General features: G+C 65.5%; 1 protein-coding gene across 1 annotated transcript; it reads left to right on the top strand.

Annotated features, from left to right (window-relative positions):
- Nucleotides 1–2,372: 2,372 nt before the first annotated feature.
- Nucleotides 2,373–11,937, top strand: DGAT1 (diacylglycerol O-acyltransferase 1). The gene is given in 17 exon segments (NM_214051.1): nucleotides 2,373–2,761; nucleotides 7,090–7,177; nucleotides 9,085–9,125; nucleotides 9,202–9,287; nucleotides 9,369–9,421; nucleotides 9,637–9,742; nucleotides 9,832–9,945; nucleotides 10,049–10,123; nucleotides 10,279–10,382; nucleotides 10,468–10,506; nucleotides 10,586–10,627; nucleotides 10,704–10,748; nucleotides 10,836–10,948; nucleotides 11,031–11,096; nucleotides 11,187–11,274; nucleotides 11,359–11,421; nucleotides 11,520–11,937. Coding segments are annotated over 17 exon segments (1,470 nt in total). The 5' UTR covers nucleotides 2,373–2,570; the 3' UTR covers nucleotides 11,676–11,937.
- The last annotated feature ends 380 nt before the right edge of the window (nucleotides 11,938–12,317 follow it).

The raw sequence follows: 12,317 nt of genomic DNA on the forward strand, positions 1-12,317 counted from the left end.
ACGGAGGCTGGAACGAGCCCACCCTGGTCTCGGCAGGTGTTCATGAAAGGACTTTGCTTTCCTTGAACATGGAAGGCTCAGGCTGCTGACCGTATTGCCCGGTATCTTCCTATGGACCCTACCCCTCACAGGCCTTGGCATGCCCAAGGCACCTCCAACCAGGAGCCCACCAGAGGCCCTTTCTAACCCCAAAATGTTTCTAGGGCTTTATCTGGCCAGGCCTGCAGGTTCCTCACCCCAGGCCCAGGCCTCCATAAACGGCCGCCACTAGCAGGGGCGTTCCCCACTGCGCTTTCTTGGACAAACCTCATGCACACTTTTGTCCCCAGACACCCCACCTACCTAAGACCTTTTCCTCCTCCCCTGTCTCCCTCAGCCACACCACACCTAGGAGCCTGAGGCGCTAGGGCTGTGGGCGGGGCAGGTGCAGGCCCCACCTCCTTCCCAGAGGCCCCGCCCACTATTACTTTCAATTCCCGCCTCCTCCCCAAAGCAGGCCCTGCGCGCTGCCCCCCCATGAGGCTCTTCCTTATTTGTGCTTATTAGTGTGTTCACAGCCCATGCCTTCCCTCCATTGGCTCCAGGCCCTGATCTCTTTGCTCTCCACTCCAGCGCCGGAATCTTGGTCCCCCAAGGCCCCTGGTCAGATTGGTCCTCTCTGGTGGCCACGGTCCACTCTGGTCGCCTCACTCCTGCTGCTGCTTGTCAGGTGACAACAGCTTGGAGCCTGGACGCAGACACACAGGCAACCGCCTCCAGCAAGACCCTTCACTCACCGGCTACTGCGCTCAGCCCCTCCCCCTACTGGCAGCCTGAGCCGTCAATCTTATCTTCTGCCAATCAGCGTGCCAGCCCAAACCAGCCCTCTAGTTCTTGGCTCTATACTGGAGAGTGGCAGGGCCTGAAGGCTCACAGGGACCCGTGGGCGCAGGGGTTCCCACCAGCTGCCGGGGAGAGGAGCTGGGAGGGAGAGGCAGAGCTCCCGGAGTTCACTCCTATGCTGTTGGTTCTGGAGCCGACCCTTTCCTCGGTCTGACCTCCCTCGGGATCAGTTCTCCGAAAAGCCTACCTCTGCCTGGCCCAGGTCTGAAGATGAACAGATGAACTTTCTGGGGCACCGGAGAGGTGACGGGGCTGGTCCTGACCCACCGAGGTTGTGTGGGCACCTGAGAGGGGTTCTCCCACCCAATCAGCAGGCTGCCAGGTAGCTTCAGCCTGCCAGTTGGGGCTGGCATCAACCCCAAGTGGTCTGCTGTTAGCAGAATGTATCACCACGAGGCCCAGGTGCCTGTCAGTGGATGTGATAGATGAGGGTGAGCCTGGGAAGGTGGACTGACCTCATGCTGAGCCACTTGGTTTGTTTGCATAGAGTGGAAACCTTGCAACCTCTTCTCAACCTTGTTTACCTCAGGGGAGCGAATGGCTAGTGGGTTCTGCTGCTAGGGGTGTTTCCTGGGTAAACCAGGCCTGTGCCCCCAGAGAACCCTTGCATCCGGAGAGCCAGGATGTTCACACTCCATGCTCCGTGCAAAATCCACGTCAAGCAAGGTGGGAAGCGAACTTGCCTGCCTGGGAGTCTCACCGTGCAGTTCTTGTGGTGGATTGGATGCTTCGTTTAACGACTGGATGGATGACTGCACAGACTGTGTAATGGCACAGGAGTCTCTGGGTCCTTGCGAATCCGCACCACAGGATCCTCAAGTCCAGGTGGGAAACCGGAAAGCTCTGCGAGTCCGCCAACTAGGGAGGAAGAGGGCGGGGTGGGGAGGCAGCACTGTGGTCCCATCCCAGCCTGGGCCTGCGGGGGAGAGGTGGCGGCCCTGGCAGTCGTTGGGCAGAGTGGGTATCCCGGGGATGTGGGGCCTTGGGCCTTTCTCTTGCTCCATCCTCTGGCCTGGCGCTTGTCTAGACCTAAGCCGAGAACAAGCGGGTGCATATAGTGGTAACCAGAGGGCTCGCGGAGCACGGCTGCGCCTCGAGGTGGGCGTTCGGGAACCAACGCGATGGGTATCAGGTGCGGCGAGCTCTACGGACACGGCGTTGGCCCGAGACGCCTGGACCACAACGCACTAGGCATTTCGTAAGTAAGCTACATCCTCACACTCCGCGCCTGGACTGAAGCCTGACGAAACCCTGTGTTTATAGAGTAGGACAAGGTGCAGGCAGCGGTCAGAGTCAGCAGAGGCTTGCAGCTGCTAGGAAGCCGCGCGCGTTCTGCGCGGTCCTGCGGGCAACAGTGTCCGCCGCCCCGCGACCACAACTCCCAGGGTGCACCGCGCGCTCGCGGCGACCACAATTCCCAGGGTGCGTCGCGCGCCCGCGGACTACAAATGGGCGCGCGCCGGGGCTCTGCGCCAGTTAGCGGCCCCGGGAGCGACGCTGCTGCGAGCGCCGCGACGACCGAGCGGGCGCGCACTGATTGGAGGCGCGGGCAGGCGCGCGCGCGCTACGGGGGCCGGCAGGAGGCGGTGGCGGCTGTTGGCCAAGGGTCCGGAGGCGGGGCCGCAAGCCTCGGGCGCTGTGAGCCCGGCGGGCCACGACTCGGCCGCGGCAGGGTGCAGGCAGAGGCCATGGGTGACCGCAGCGGCGCGGGCGGCTCCCGGCGCCGGAGGACGGGGTCGCGGCCCTCCAGCCAGAGCGGCAGCGGGTTCGCGGCCGCAGAAGAGGAGGTGCGGGACGTAGGCGCCGGGGGGGACGCACCGACGCCGGACAAGGACAAGGACGGACACGACGATGTGAGCAGCGGCCACTGGGATCTGAGGTAGTGGTGCCCCTGACCCGAACCTTTGATCCCTGACCCGGGTCCCTCGCGACCCTCCCTGGTTCCCCGGTCGTGTCCGCGGCAGCGCGGGCTCCGAATCCTAGAGCTTGGCGCCCGGACGTCGCCTGGAAAGGTGTGCCCCTTGGGCTCCCGCGGGGAAACTTAGGGGGAGACTTAAGGGTGGAGAGTCGTCCATGTGGGAGCGCCGAGGGGGACCGGCCGCCGCCCTGCTTCCAGACGTCCTCCCTCTGCACATCCGTAGGTGGGCCCTGAGGCTCTTTCCCAGGGCGAGCCCCTTCCATCCCCACGTAGTGTCCTCTTCCTGGAAGGAGAGGGATGGGGCCCGGCGGGTGTGATGAAGGGGATCCCTCCTGGGCTCTGAGCAGTGCCTTGTGGGTCGATGAGGTTCCCAGGGGAGGGTGGGCCGGCGGGGAGTGGGACTGCCCGGGACCGGGCAGGGGGCGGGCCAGAGGATTTCTCATCCCTTGCTAGACCTCCTAAGAAAGGTCTTGAGCAAGGTCCCTCATCCCTCACCAGCGACTGACTGGCCTGGGGTCCTGCTTGGATTCGCAGCGCAGTGGCTGCTCTGGGGACAGAGTTGGGTTCTGAATTGGACGCTCACCCCTGGTTGGGCTGAAGGACTGACAGAAGCAGTCGGGGAGCCAGCTGTGGCTGCTGGGGAGGGCCTGGGCCACCCGGGGAACTGGATCAGTCCTACAAGCTAAGCTGGCTCCAGGCTCTCCCTTGGCAGCCTCGGCGCCCTCTCCCCCACCTCTGGTCTTCGTTCTGGCCAAAGGGCCCTCTGGGCTCTGGCTTTGAGAGCAGGTCCAGAGCTAGAGGTTATCAGGAAGGAAGCGGGCCACTGGTCAGTGGGTTGGCAAGATTCTCTGTCTCGGTAAACAAGAAGTGAGGCTTTCCTCACCAGGTGCTGCTGGGGTGGCAGGGGGATTAGCGAGGGCAGCTGGGGTGCAGGCCCTGTCCCTGCCCTTGGGGTGCACAGTCCACCTGGGAGATAAGATAATGTCAGCGCTGAGCAAAGGTCGGCAGAGTTCCTGAAGGCCCCAGTGGGGAGGAGGCCAGCTCTCCCGAGGGGTGCTTGCTTCCTGTGGGCCTGAGTGGTAATGCGGGAGGCTGCAACGGACAGGGGTGTCCTCGTCTCCAGGAGACGGCATGGCTAGCCCCATCTCCCTCTGCAGGCAGTGGATTTGGGATCCTTTTGAATGAGATTGGGGGGTGCCAACTTTGGGGCAAGCTGCCACCCTGGATGGGCAGCGACATTTCTGCTCTACACAGGCCGGGTGGCCAGAAGTCTCTCCTGTCGCCCTGCTGGTTGGGCCGAGTGAGTGGGAGCCCTGACTGCCCACCTCGACGGCTGCACCCTGGTGTGGAGGCGCGGTGCATGGCAGGCATGGTCCATTGCAGTCCCCTCCTGACCCCTGGGACAGGCAGGCTCTGCCCTCAGACTCAGGTGCCACAGGACTTGGGGTCTCCTGGGGCAGGGCCAGGCCTTGCTCTGGCTGCCCTCTTGGTGTTTGGCAGGTGCACCTCCTCCCGGTCGTCCTCCTCCCACCTGTTCCTCCCTGCCTGTGGCTGTTCCTCCCCTTCCCCCTCCCTGCCCTCCCTCCACTTCCTGCTCCCCTGGGCCTGGCAGGCGGGTTCAGGCTCTGGAGGTGAGCTCACTTCTTCTGGCCGTGACCAGGTGTGGCTCTGCGGCCCAAGGAGGGGCACCCCTTTCTGCTCTGCCTCGTGGCTGCCTGCTTCCAGGTGCCCCACGTGCCCGTTGCGCCGTCCTGCCCTTGGTTCCCGGGCCCTCCAAGCAGGGGCCTTGTGGCTGCAGGGCTCTCCCAGGGGGTTTGTCTCTGGGGTGTCATCTCTTTCTCCCTCTCCACCCAACCACCTTGCACGCCGGGGCTCAGCCTAGGGCAAGTGCTGAGGAGGTGGCAGCTGAGCGATGTGCTGGTGCTCTGCCCCTCCTTGTTCTGCTTGGCCCTGGAGCTGCACCGTGTGGTCCCCAGGTGTGGCCCATGCTTGCGGCAGTGCTTCTGGGCGAGCATTGAACCTTGGTGCCCTGCTCCCAGGGTTGACATGAGTGTTGAGTGAGGTGACACCTACAGTGAGTTAGAGTGGCCCTGCTGGCTGGGTGGGAAGGTGTGACACTGCTGGAGGGCACAGAGGCCTGGGCCACCCCTGCAGTAGGGGAGAGGGTGATAAAGGCAGCTCTGGGCCTGGTGGCCGGGCTCTGCCTCCGGTGACAGCCGCGTCCGTGTGCCCTCTGGCCCACCTCAGTTGACTGCACCGGCAAGGCTGGACCTCAGTGTTGAGGCCTGGTGGGTTTCTTTCCCTGAGTCGGGGCCTCTGACTTCTGGGCGCCTGGGTTGGGGGTGGTCACAAGGTCCGTAGAGGACCGGAGGGGTGCTTGCGGGGTGGCTTGGGGAAGGCCTTGGAAGCCTGACAGCAGGGATCTGGGAGAGTTTTTTTTTTTTTTTTTTTTTTTTTTTTTGTCTTTTTGCCTTTTCTAGGGCCGCTCCCACGGCATATGGAGGTTCTCAGGCTAGGGCTCGAATTGGAGCTGCAGCTGCCAGCCTACGCCAGAGCCACAGCGACGCTGGATCCGAGCCGCGTCTGCAACCTACACCACAGCTCACGGCAACGCTGGATCGTTAACCCACTGAGCAAGGGCAGGGATCGAACCCGCAACCTCATGGTTCCTAGTCGGATTCGTTAACCACTGAGCCACGACGGGAACTCCTGGGAGAGTTTTTATAACGTTGTTTGTTGTCGGTTTTGGAAGACACTGCCCTTTCCCGCCCTCATTTCCGCCTTGGAGATTGTGGAAGGTAAAGCTGCCTGGCTTCCCTGTGGCCCCAGAGGGGAGGGGTTGCACTGTTGCGCTGACACGTTGTGGGCTGACTTGTTGAGCTGTGCGTGGACGTACAGATGGAGGTTGGCAGGGTGTGGCATGAGGTGGCTTTGGGATGGTTCCAGTGAAAGCAGATGGGCTTGAGTTTGCGGGAGGGGGCTGCCAGGCCCACCCAGTGGACAGACTGTCCTCTCTGGGGACTTGGGCCTTGGACTCTTGCCTACCTCGCAGAAAGACAGGTGCAGAGACGCAGAAAGAAGAGAGCATCAGGTCACAGCCTCACTGTGTGGCCAGGATGCAGCTGGAAGGCGGGCACAGGGAGGCCAGGTGGCGGCTGGGAGGGGAGGCAGGCCAGGTACAGGCACGCCCCAGGACTCCGCCCTGGCTGAAGAAGCTGGTGGCATCTCTGACCTCCCAGGCTGGGCCAGGAGTGCTGGCCCCAGCCATAGCCAGGCCTGCCATGGTGGCAGGGCCACCTCTGAGGGGGCCTCTGCTCCCCGCTGCCCTGTGAGGCAGAGCTGTGTCCACAGAAGGGAAAGGAGGCCCCGGCCTCTCCTCTTACAAAATCGGAGCCTTGCTCAAGGCTGTGGGAGGCTGCCTGGTGGCCTGGCAGTTCAGGTGAGGTGGGGCTTCAGCCTTCTCCCCCGTCTCTGCTTACCCTGAGGGTCAGGCAGGGACCTGAGGGTCTGCCTCTACCCTAGACCTCCCTGCCATCTGGCGGGGCCCCTGGGTGGGTCCCTGAGGCCCTCTCAGCCCACGTAGGATCTGGGTCAGGTTCTCATGTTTCAGAAACAATCAGGGCCACAAGAGGGCTGGACCCCACCCCCGGGAAGGTGCACACTAGGCCGGGTGCTTGGCTGGCCCTTGGCCTGGATCCCTGTGCCACCTGGACCTGTGTGGGCCAAATGTAGGGAGGAGGTGGCTTGAGTGGGGCCGCGGCTCTGGGGGCAGTGGGGAATGGGCTGACGAGAAGGCAGGTTCGCCCCTCCCCCTGTCCCATCCAGCACAGCCGGCTGGGCCTCCAGGTCCTTGGGGTGGCCTCTCCTGTGGGCCCATCACCACTCCATAGTCAGAGTGGGTGGCGGCCGCCAGAGGCATCTGGGGAGCGAGGGTGGTGGGCTTCTGGCCTGGAGTCACCGAGGGCTGGGCAGGGTCTGCTGTGCCAGCCTCTGTCTGTGGTATGCCCCCACCCAATGCCTGGGGCGGGGGGGTGCGTCCTGGAGCTTGGCCCTGCTGGCACCTCCCTGGCTGTAAATGGGGAGTTGGATATGTGGGCAGAAGGGAGGCTGAGGTGAGGTCACAGCTGCTGCACCGGGATGGGCGAGAGCTGCCCAGAGGGAGGCTTCTCTCGCATCTGTCGGGCTTGGAGGCTTGGGCCCGCTGTCAGCCTCGCCTGAGGTTCTCGCTGCCCGCTGCCCAGGGCTCCGCTGGTGCCTGCTCACCAGGGTGCCTGTCTCCTGCTTTCCAGGTGCCACCGCCTGCAGGATTCTTTGTTCAGTTCAGACAGTGGTTTCAGCAACTACCGTGGCATCCTGAATTGGTGTGTGGTCATGCTGGTGAGTAGGGTGGCATCTTGGGGCAGGTGGGGCCCAGGCTGGTGGGGAGAGAGGTCACGGAGACAGTCCCTGCAGTGGCCAGACACCGGAGCTCCCGAGGACCACACGCTTAACCCTTGTCCCTGTTGAGTTGCAAGAGATGCCTGCAGAGGGGTACAAGGGACCCCCAGTGGGTTTACGGGGTGGGTGCGGGGGAGCAGGAAGGAGCAGACGGGCTGGCGGGCCTTGGGGCTACGGAGGGGGTGCTCTGTGTCAGCCTCCCTGGCGGCGTGTGTGGGTGGTCTTTGGGCCACGCCTGTTCTGAATGGCCCTTGTGGTCGTGGAGCCCCTGCAGGCCCTGGGGGTGGCCCTGGGGGTGGCCCTAGGGGACATGGCCCCTTGGCTCGGCCCGCTAGCCCTGGGCCCTGGCTCTGCGGGCCCCCGACCCCTCTCCGTCAGCCTCAGGAAGGTGAGTAGGAGGAGCCCTGCGTCTGCCTCACCACGGGGGCCCAGCTCCTTGCACCACGTGAGTCCTGGGCTCTAAGGGGCAGCCTTCAGGGCGGGGCAGGGGGCAGGGGGCAGGGTCCTGGCTGGGTCCACCCTCTACCACTCAGTGCTGATGTGGTCTGGGGCCTTTGACCCTCAAACTGCCACGTCTTGGGTGTGGCTCCTGTGGCCGCCTGTGTCCCACACCCTCCCTGTCTGGCCCCTGGAGGCTCCCTGAGGAGTGGGGGCGGGGGCGCTGTGCAGCCCAGTGGGTGAGAAGCTGGCTGAGCCAGGGGAGAGTGGGCCATATGCCAGCCCAGAGTCAGGAGATGATGTGTCTTGGGTCTGCTGGCCGAGGCTGGGTTTGCACGGGCCCTCAGTGGCCTGGGCAGCACTGCCTGCTCTGCAACCCCTTGGGCCTGCCTGGCCCTTGGCATACCCCCAAAGCCTTTCCCCTGCTTCTGGTGCCTCTGCCACACCCTCCCTGCAGCAGCTGTTCATCCGAGCTTGGGGCTGCCCGCTGCGTGCCCTCTGCAGCCGGGGCCTCCAGGTGGGAACTGCCCATGGGCAGCTCCAGCTCCAGCCTGTCGCGGCCTCTCAGGACAGGCCACCACCAGGTGGGGGGACACTGTGGGACCATGTACGTCCTGGTAAGCTGGCAGCTCAGGCATTTGGTTGGGAGAGGGTGTGGCAGGTGGTCCCTGCATCTCTGAGCTTGTCACCTCCTTGTGAAGCCTGCCAGGTAAGGGACCCCACTGGTGTCCCCCAGCAAAGCATGTCTTTTCCACAGCCCCTTCCCCCGGCCTGCAGAGGACCTGTGCCTTGTGGGCAGGAGGGGCCCCCATCCCTACAGAGGGAAGCCAGGCGCCCAGCCCTGGGCTAGAGCCATAGGCCTGTTTGGATGGGGCTCTGTCCTTGGAAGCTGCTTTGGGGCCCAGGGCCCAGGTTTGGGATGACCAGGTGGGGCAGGGGTGCATTCGGATGGTGCCTGCAGGCCCATCTTCCCTGACTCCTCGGGACTCTGGCCACCATCTCCCCGCCACCCCACACAGGGTGTGGACACTCCTGGTGCAGCACCTGCCACATAACTGGCCACCGCAAGGACTGCCCCAGAAGGCAGGGTGGGGCCTTGGGGGTGTCATAGTGGCCTCGTGGCCCTCACCAGCTCAGTGGGACTGGTCTCGGCTGCTGTGGACACTGGCGCCTGGGCGGTGCCCGGGGTTGGGGCTGGCCCTCTCAATGGTGTGCGGGGGGCAGTGCTAAGGGACTTCCTGTGCTTGCACTGGTGTTCGGGAGGTGGGGGGCATGTTTTGGAGCTTGGTGTGAGGTCAGACAGGGCTGGGCCTGCAGGACGGTGCTGCCCGAGCTGCAGGCCCCCAGAGGAACGGGGGTGGGGTTCCAGGCTGGGCTGACACGCTGTGCCCCGGCTCTCTGTCTTGCAGGTCTTGAGCAATGCACGGCTGTTTCTAGAGAACCTCATCAAGTGAGTGTCGTCCCCGGGGCCCTTCCCCGCCCCTGGCCTCAGCGGCTCAGGCCCTCATCCCCGCTCCTGTCCACAGGTACGGCATCCTGGTAGACCCCATCCAGGTGGTGTCTCTGTTCCTGAAGGACCCCTATAGCTGGCCTGCCCTGTGCCTGGTTATTGGTGAGTTGAGTGCCCAGGGGGGCCTCGTGTGGGGACAGGGCTGACCCAGGCCTGAACCTGCCCTGTGGTGCTTGTCCGCAGTGGCCAATGTCTTTGCTGTGACTGCGTTCCAGGTGGAGAAGCGCCTGGCCGTGGTAAGCGGTGCCCTCCTGCGCCACCCTGTCCTGTGGGAGGTCTGCTCCTCACCAGCCCAGGCTTAGGCCTGGGCAGCAGCCAGTCCCTCTGCCCTTTTAAGGCTGTGCCTGGCTCTCTCCTGGGAGGGCGCCGCACCTCAGGCCTGGCGGCCCTTCGTCGGGCCTTTGCCTGGGGAGTGGGGGCCCTGGCTGAATGCTCCCCGCCCCCACCCTAGGGTGCCCTGACCGAGCAGGCGGGGCTGCTGATCCACGTGGCCAACCTGGCCACCATCCTCTGCTTCCCAGCGGCCGTGGCTTTCCTGCTGGAGTCCATCACTCCAGGTGGGCCCCCACCCCACCGCCGCACCGGGTCCCTGGGGCCTGTGGGAGAGACCTGTGGCGGGCGCGGCCTGAGCATGCCTCTCCTGCAGTGGGCTCCCTGCTGGCTCTGATGGTCTACGCCATCCTCTTCCTCAAGCTGTTCTCCTACCGGGACGTCAACCTGTGGTGCCGAGAGCGCAGGGCTACTGCCAAGGCCAAGGCCGGTGAGGGGCTGCCTGGGGCTGGGGCTTGCTGGGGCTGCCACGTGCCCTGGGCCGGGACCTGGGCAGCGGCATCGCCTCACCCCACCCTGCCACTTGCTGGCAGCTTCTGCAGGTAAGAAGGCCAACGGGGGCGCCGCCCAGCACAGCGTGAGCTACCCCGACAACCTGACCTACCGCGGTGAGGACCCTGCTTGGGGCTGGCCTGGGGTGGGCCGCGTGGGGCCGGCCCGGCCTGCGAGCCCCGCCCCCGCCCCCGCCCGCGAGCCCCGCCCCGTCCCCGCGCCCCGCCCGCGAGCCCCGCCCCCGCCCGCTAGCCCCGCTCTCCCGCTGCAGATCTCTACTACTTCCTCCTGGCCCCGACTCTGTGCTACGAGCTCAACTTTCCCCGCTCCCCGCGCATCCGAAAGCGCTTCCTGCTGCGGCGGCTCCTGGAGATGGTGAGGCGGGACCCTGGGGGGGCTTGGGGAGGGGTTGCGGGACCCTGGGGGCGCTCAGCCCGCTGATCTCTGCTTCCTTATCCAGCTGTTCCTCATCCAGCTGCAGGTGGGGCTGATCCAGCAGGTACGGGGCGGGGCTGGGGGCGGGGCTGGGGCGGGGCTGGGGGCGCGGGGCGGGGGCTGAGGCTCTGTCCTCTTCGCAGTGGATGGTCCCCACCATCCAGAACTCCATGAAGCCCTTCAAGGTGAGCAGTCAGGCCCTCCCGGGGAAGGGGGTGTGGGGGCGGGCCCGAGGGAGCCGGCTGAGCCCAGTCTCCGCAGGACATGGACTACTCACGCATCATCGAGCGCCTCCTGAAGCTGGCGGTGAGCAGCCCGGCGCGGCGCGGCGCGGCACGTGGGGGCGGGTAGGGGCGTTCTGGAACCCGGCACATGCCCCCCACCCTCCCTCAGGTGCCCAACCACCTCATCTGGCTCATCTTCTTCTACTGGCTCTTCCACTCCTGCCTGAACGCTGTGGCTGAGCTCATGCAGTTTGGAGACCGGGAGTTCTACCGGGACTGGTGGTGGGTGGCCTGGGGTGGGGGCGGGGTTGGGTGGCCCGGGCGGGGGGAGGGGGCAGCGGGTCACCCACTCTCCCCACCCCAGGAACTCGGAGTCTGTCACCTACTTCTGGCAGAACTGGAACATCCCTGTACACAAGTGGTGCCTCAGGTGGGTGTGGGCGCTGCACGCGGCTGGGGGGTGGGCGGGCGAGCGGCACGGGGCCCCGGGCGCCTGTCCCACCGCGTCCTCCTCCTGCAGACACTTCTACAAGCCCATGCTCCGGCGGGGCAGCAGCAAGTGGGTAGCCAGGATGGGGGTGTTCCTGGCTTCAGCCTTCTTCCACGAGGTCAGTGCTCTGCGGCGAGTCCTGCTCCGGCCTCGGGCGGGTGTGGCCTCGGGGTCCGCTGATGCCCCCCTCTCGCTCCCCCAGTACCTGGTGAGCATCCCTCTGCGCATGTTCCGCCTCTGGGCCTTCACGGGCATGATGGCTCAGGTGAGCACCCCCGGGCCGCCTCCCTGCCCGTCCCCTTCCGCGTGCCCGGAGCCGGGCCCCTGGTCACGCAGGCCAGCTGACCACCCCCATGTCCCCAGATCCCGCTGGCTTGGATAGTGGGCCGCTTCTTCCGTGGCAACTACGGCAACGCGGCTGTGTGGCTGTCGCTCATCATCGGGCAGCCGGTGGCCGTGCTCATGTACGTCCATGACTACTACGTGCTCCACCACGAGGCCCCGACAGCGGGGGCCTGAGCCGCTCCGGGCTGGCCCTCTGCACTGCCTGCGCTCCTCACTGCCTGCAGCCAGCGCCCCCGGTCCCGAGCTGGGGAGGGGCCTGGCTGGTCCATGCTGCCTCCTGGCCCTCAGGAGGCCTCTCCGCCCCTATGGGGCTCCCTCCTGCTCTCAGGATGGCAGGCAGGCACAGGCCTCTGCCAGTGGGAGGTGCTGGTGCTCTGGAAGCGCTGCCCATCTGCCCGAAGGTCCAAAGGTGTCAATAAAGTGCTGTCCACGGCAACCTCCCTCAACCTGCTGGGCGTGGGGCTGGTGGGAGGCGGTGGCTGTGCCGTGTGTGTGTGTGTGTGTGGGGGGGGGGGGGGCTGGGTCCCTTTGGCCTCCTGGTGATGGTGGCGGCGGTGGCGGTGGCGGCAGCAGCAGCAGCTTGGCCTGGAGGCTAAAGGCCCAGGTGTGGAGGAGTCAAGAGTCAGGGCCAGCAGAGGGTTCAAGACAAGGCCGCAGAGCTCAGATAGACCAGGCCCCTGGGGAGACGACAGGCACACCTGGGGCAGGCATTGGCCTCCTGGATGAGGCAGCTAGTCTGGCCCAGTCCTCCACCTGAGTGCCCACACTCTGTGCCCTGCAGTGCTGTGGCTTGAGGCCTGATCCTTGAGCCCAGGG

Source organism: Sus scrofa, chromosome 4 (assembly GCF_054392235.1).
Source record: "Sus scrofa isolate SSC_HxYL_T2T_F1_AM1 chromosome 4, Sscrofa_HxYL_maternal_Yorkshire_Landrace_v2.0, whole genome shotgun sequence".
Taxonomy (NCBI): domain Eukaryota; kingdom Metazoa; phylum Chordata; class Mammalia; order Artiodactyla; family Suidae; genus Sus; species Sus scrofa.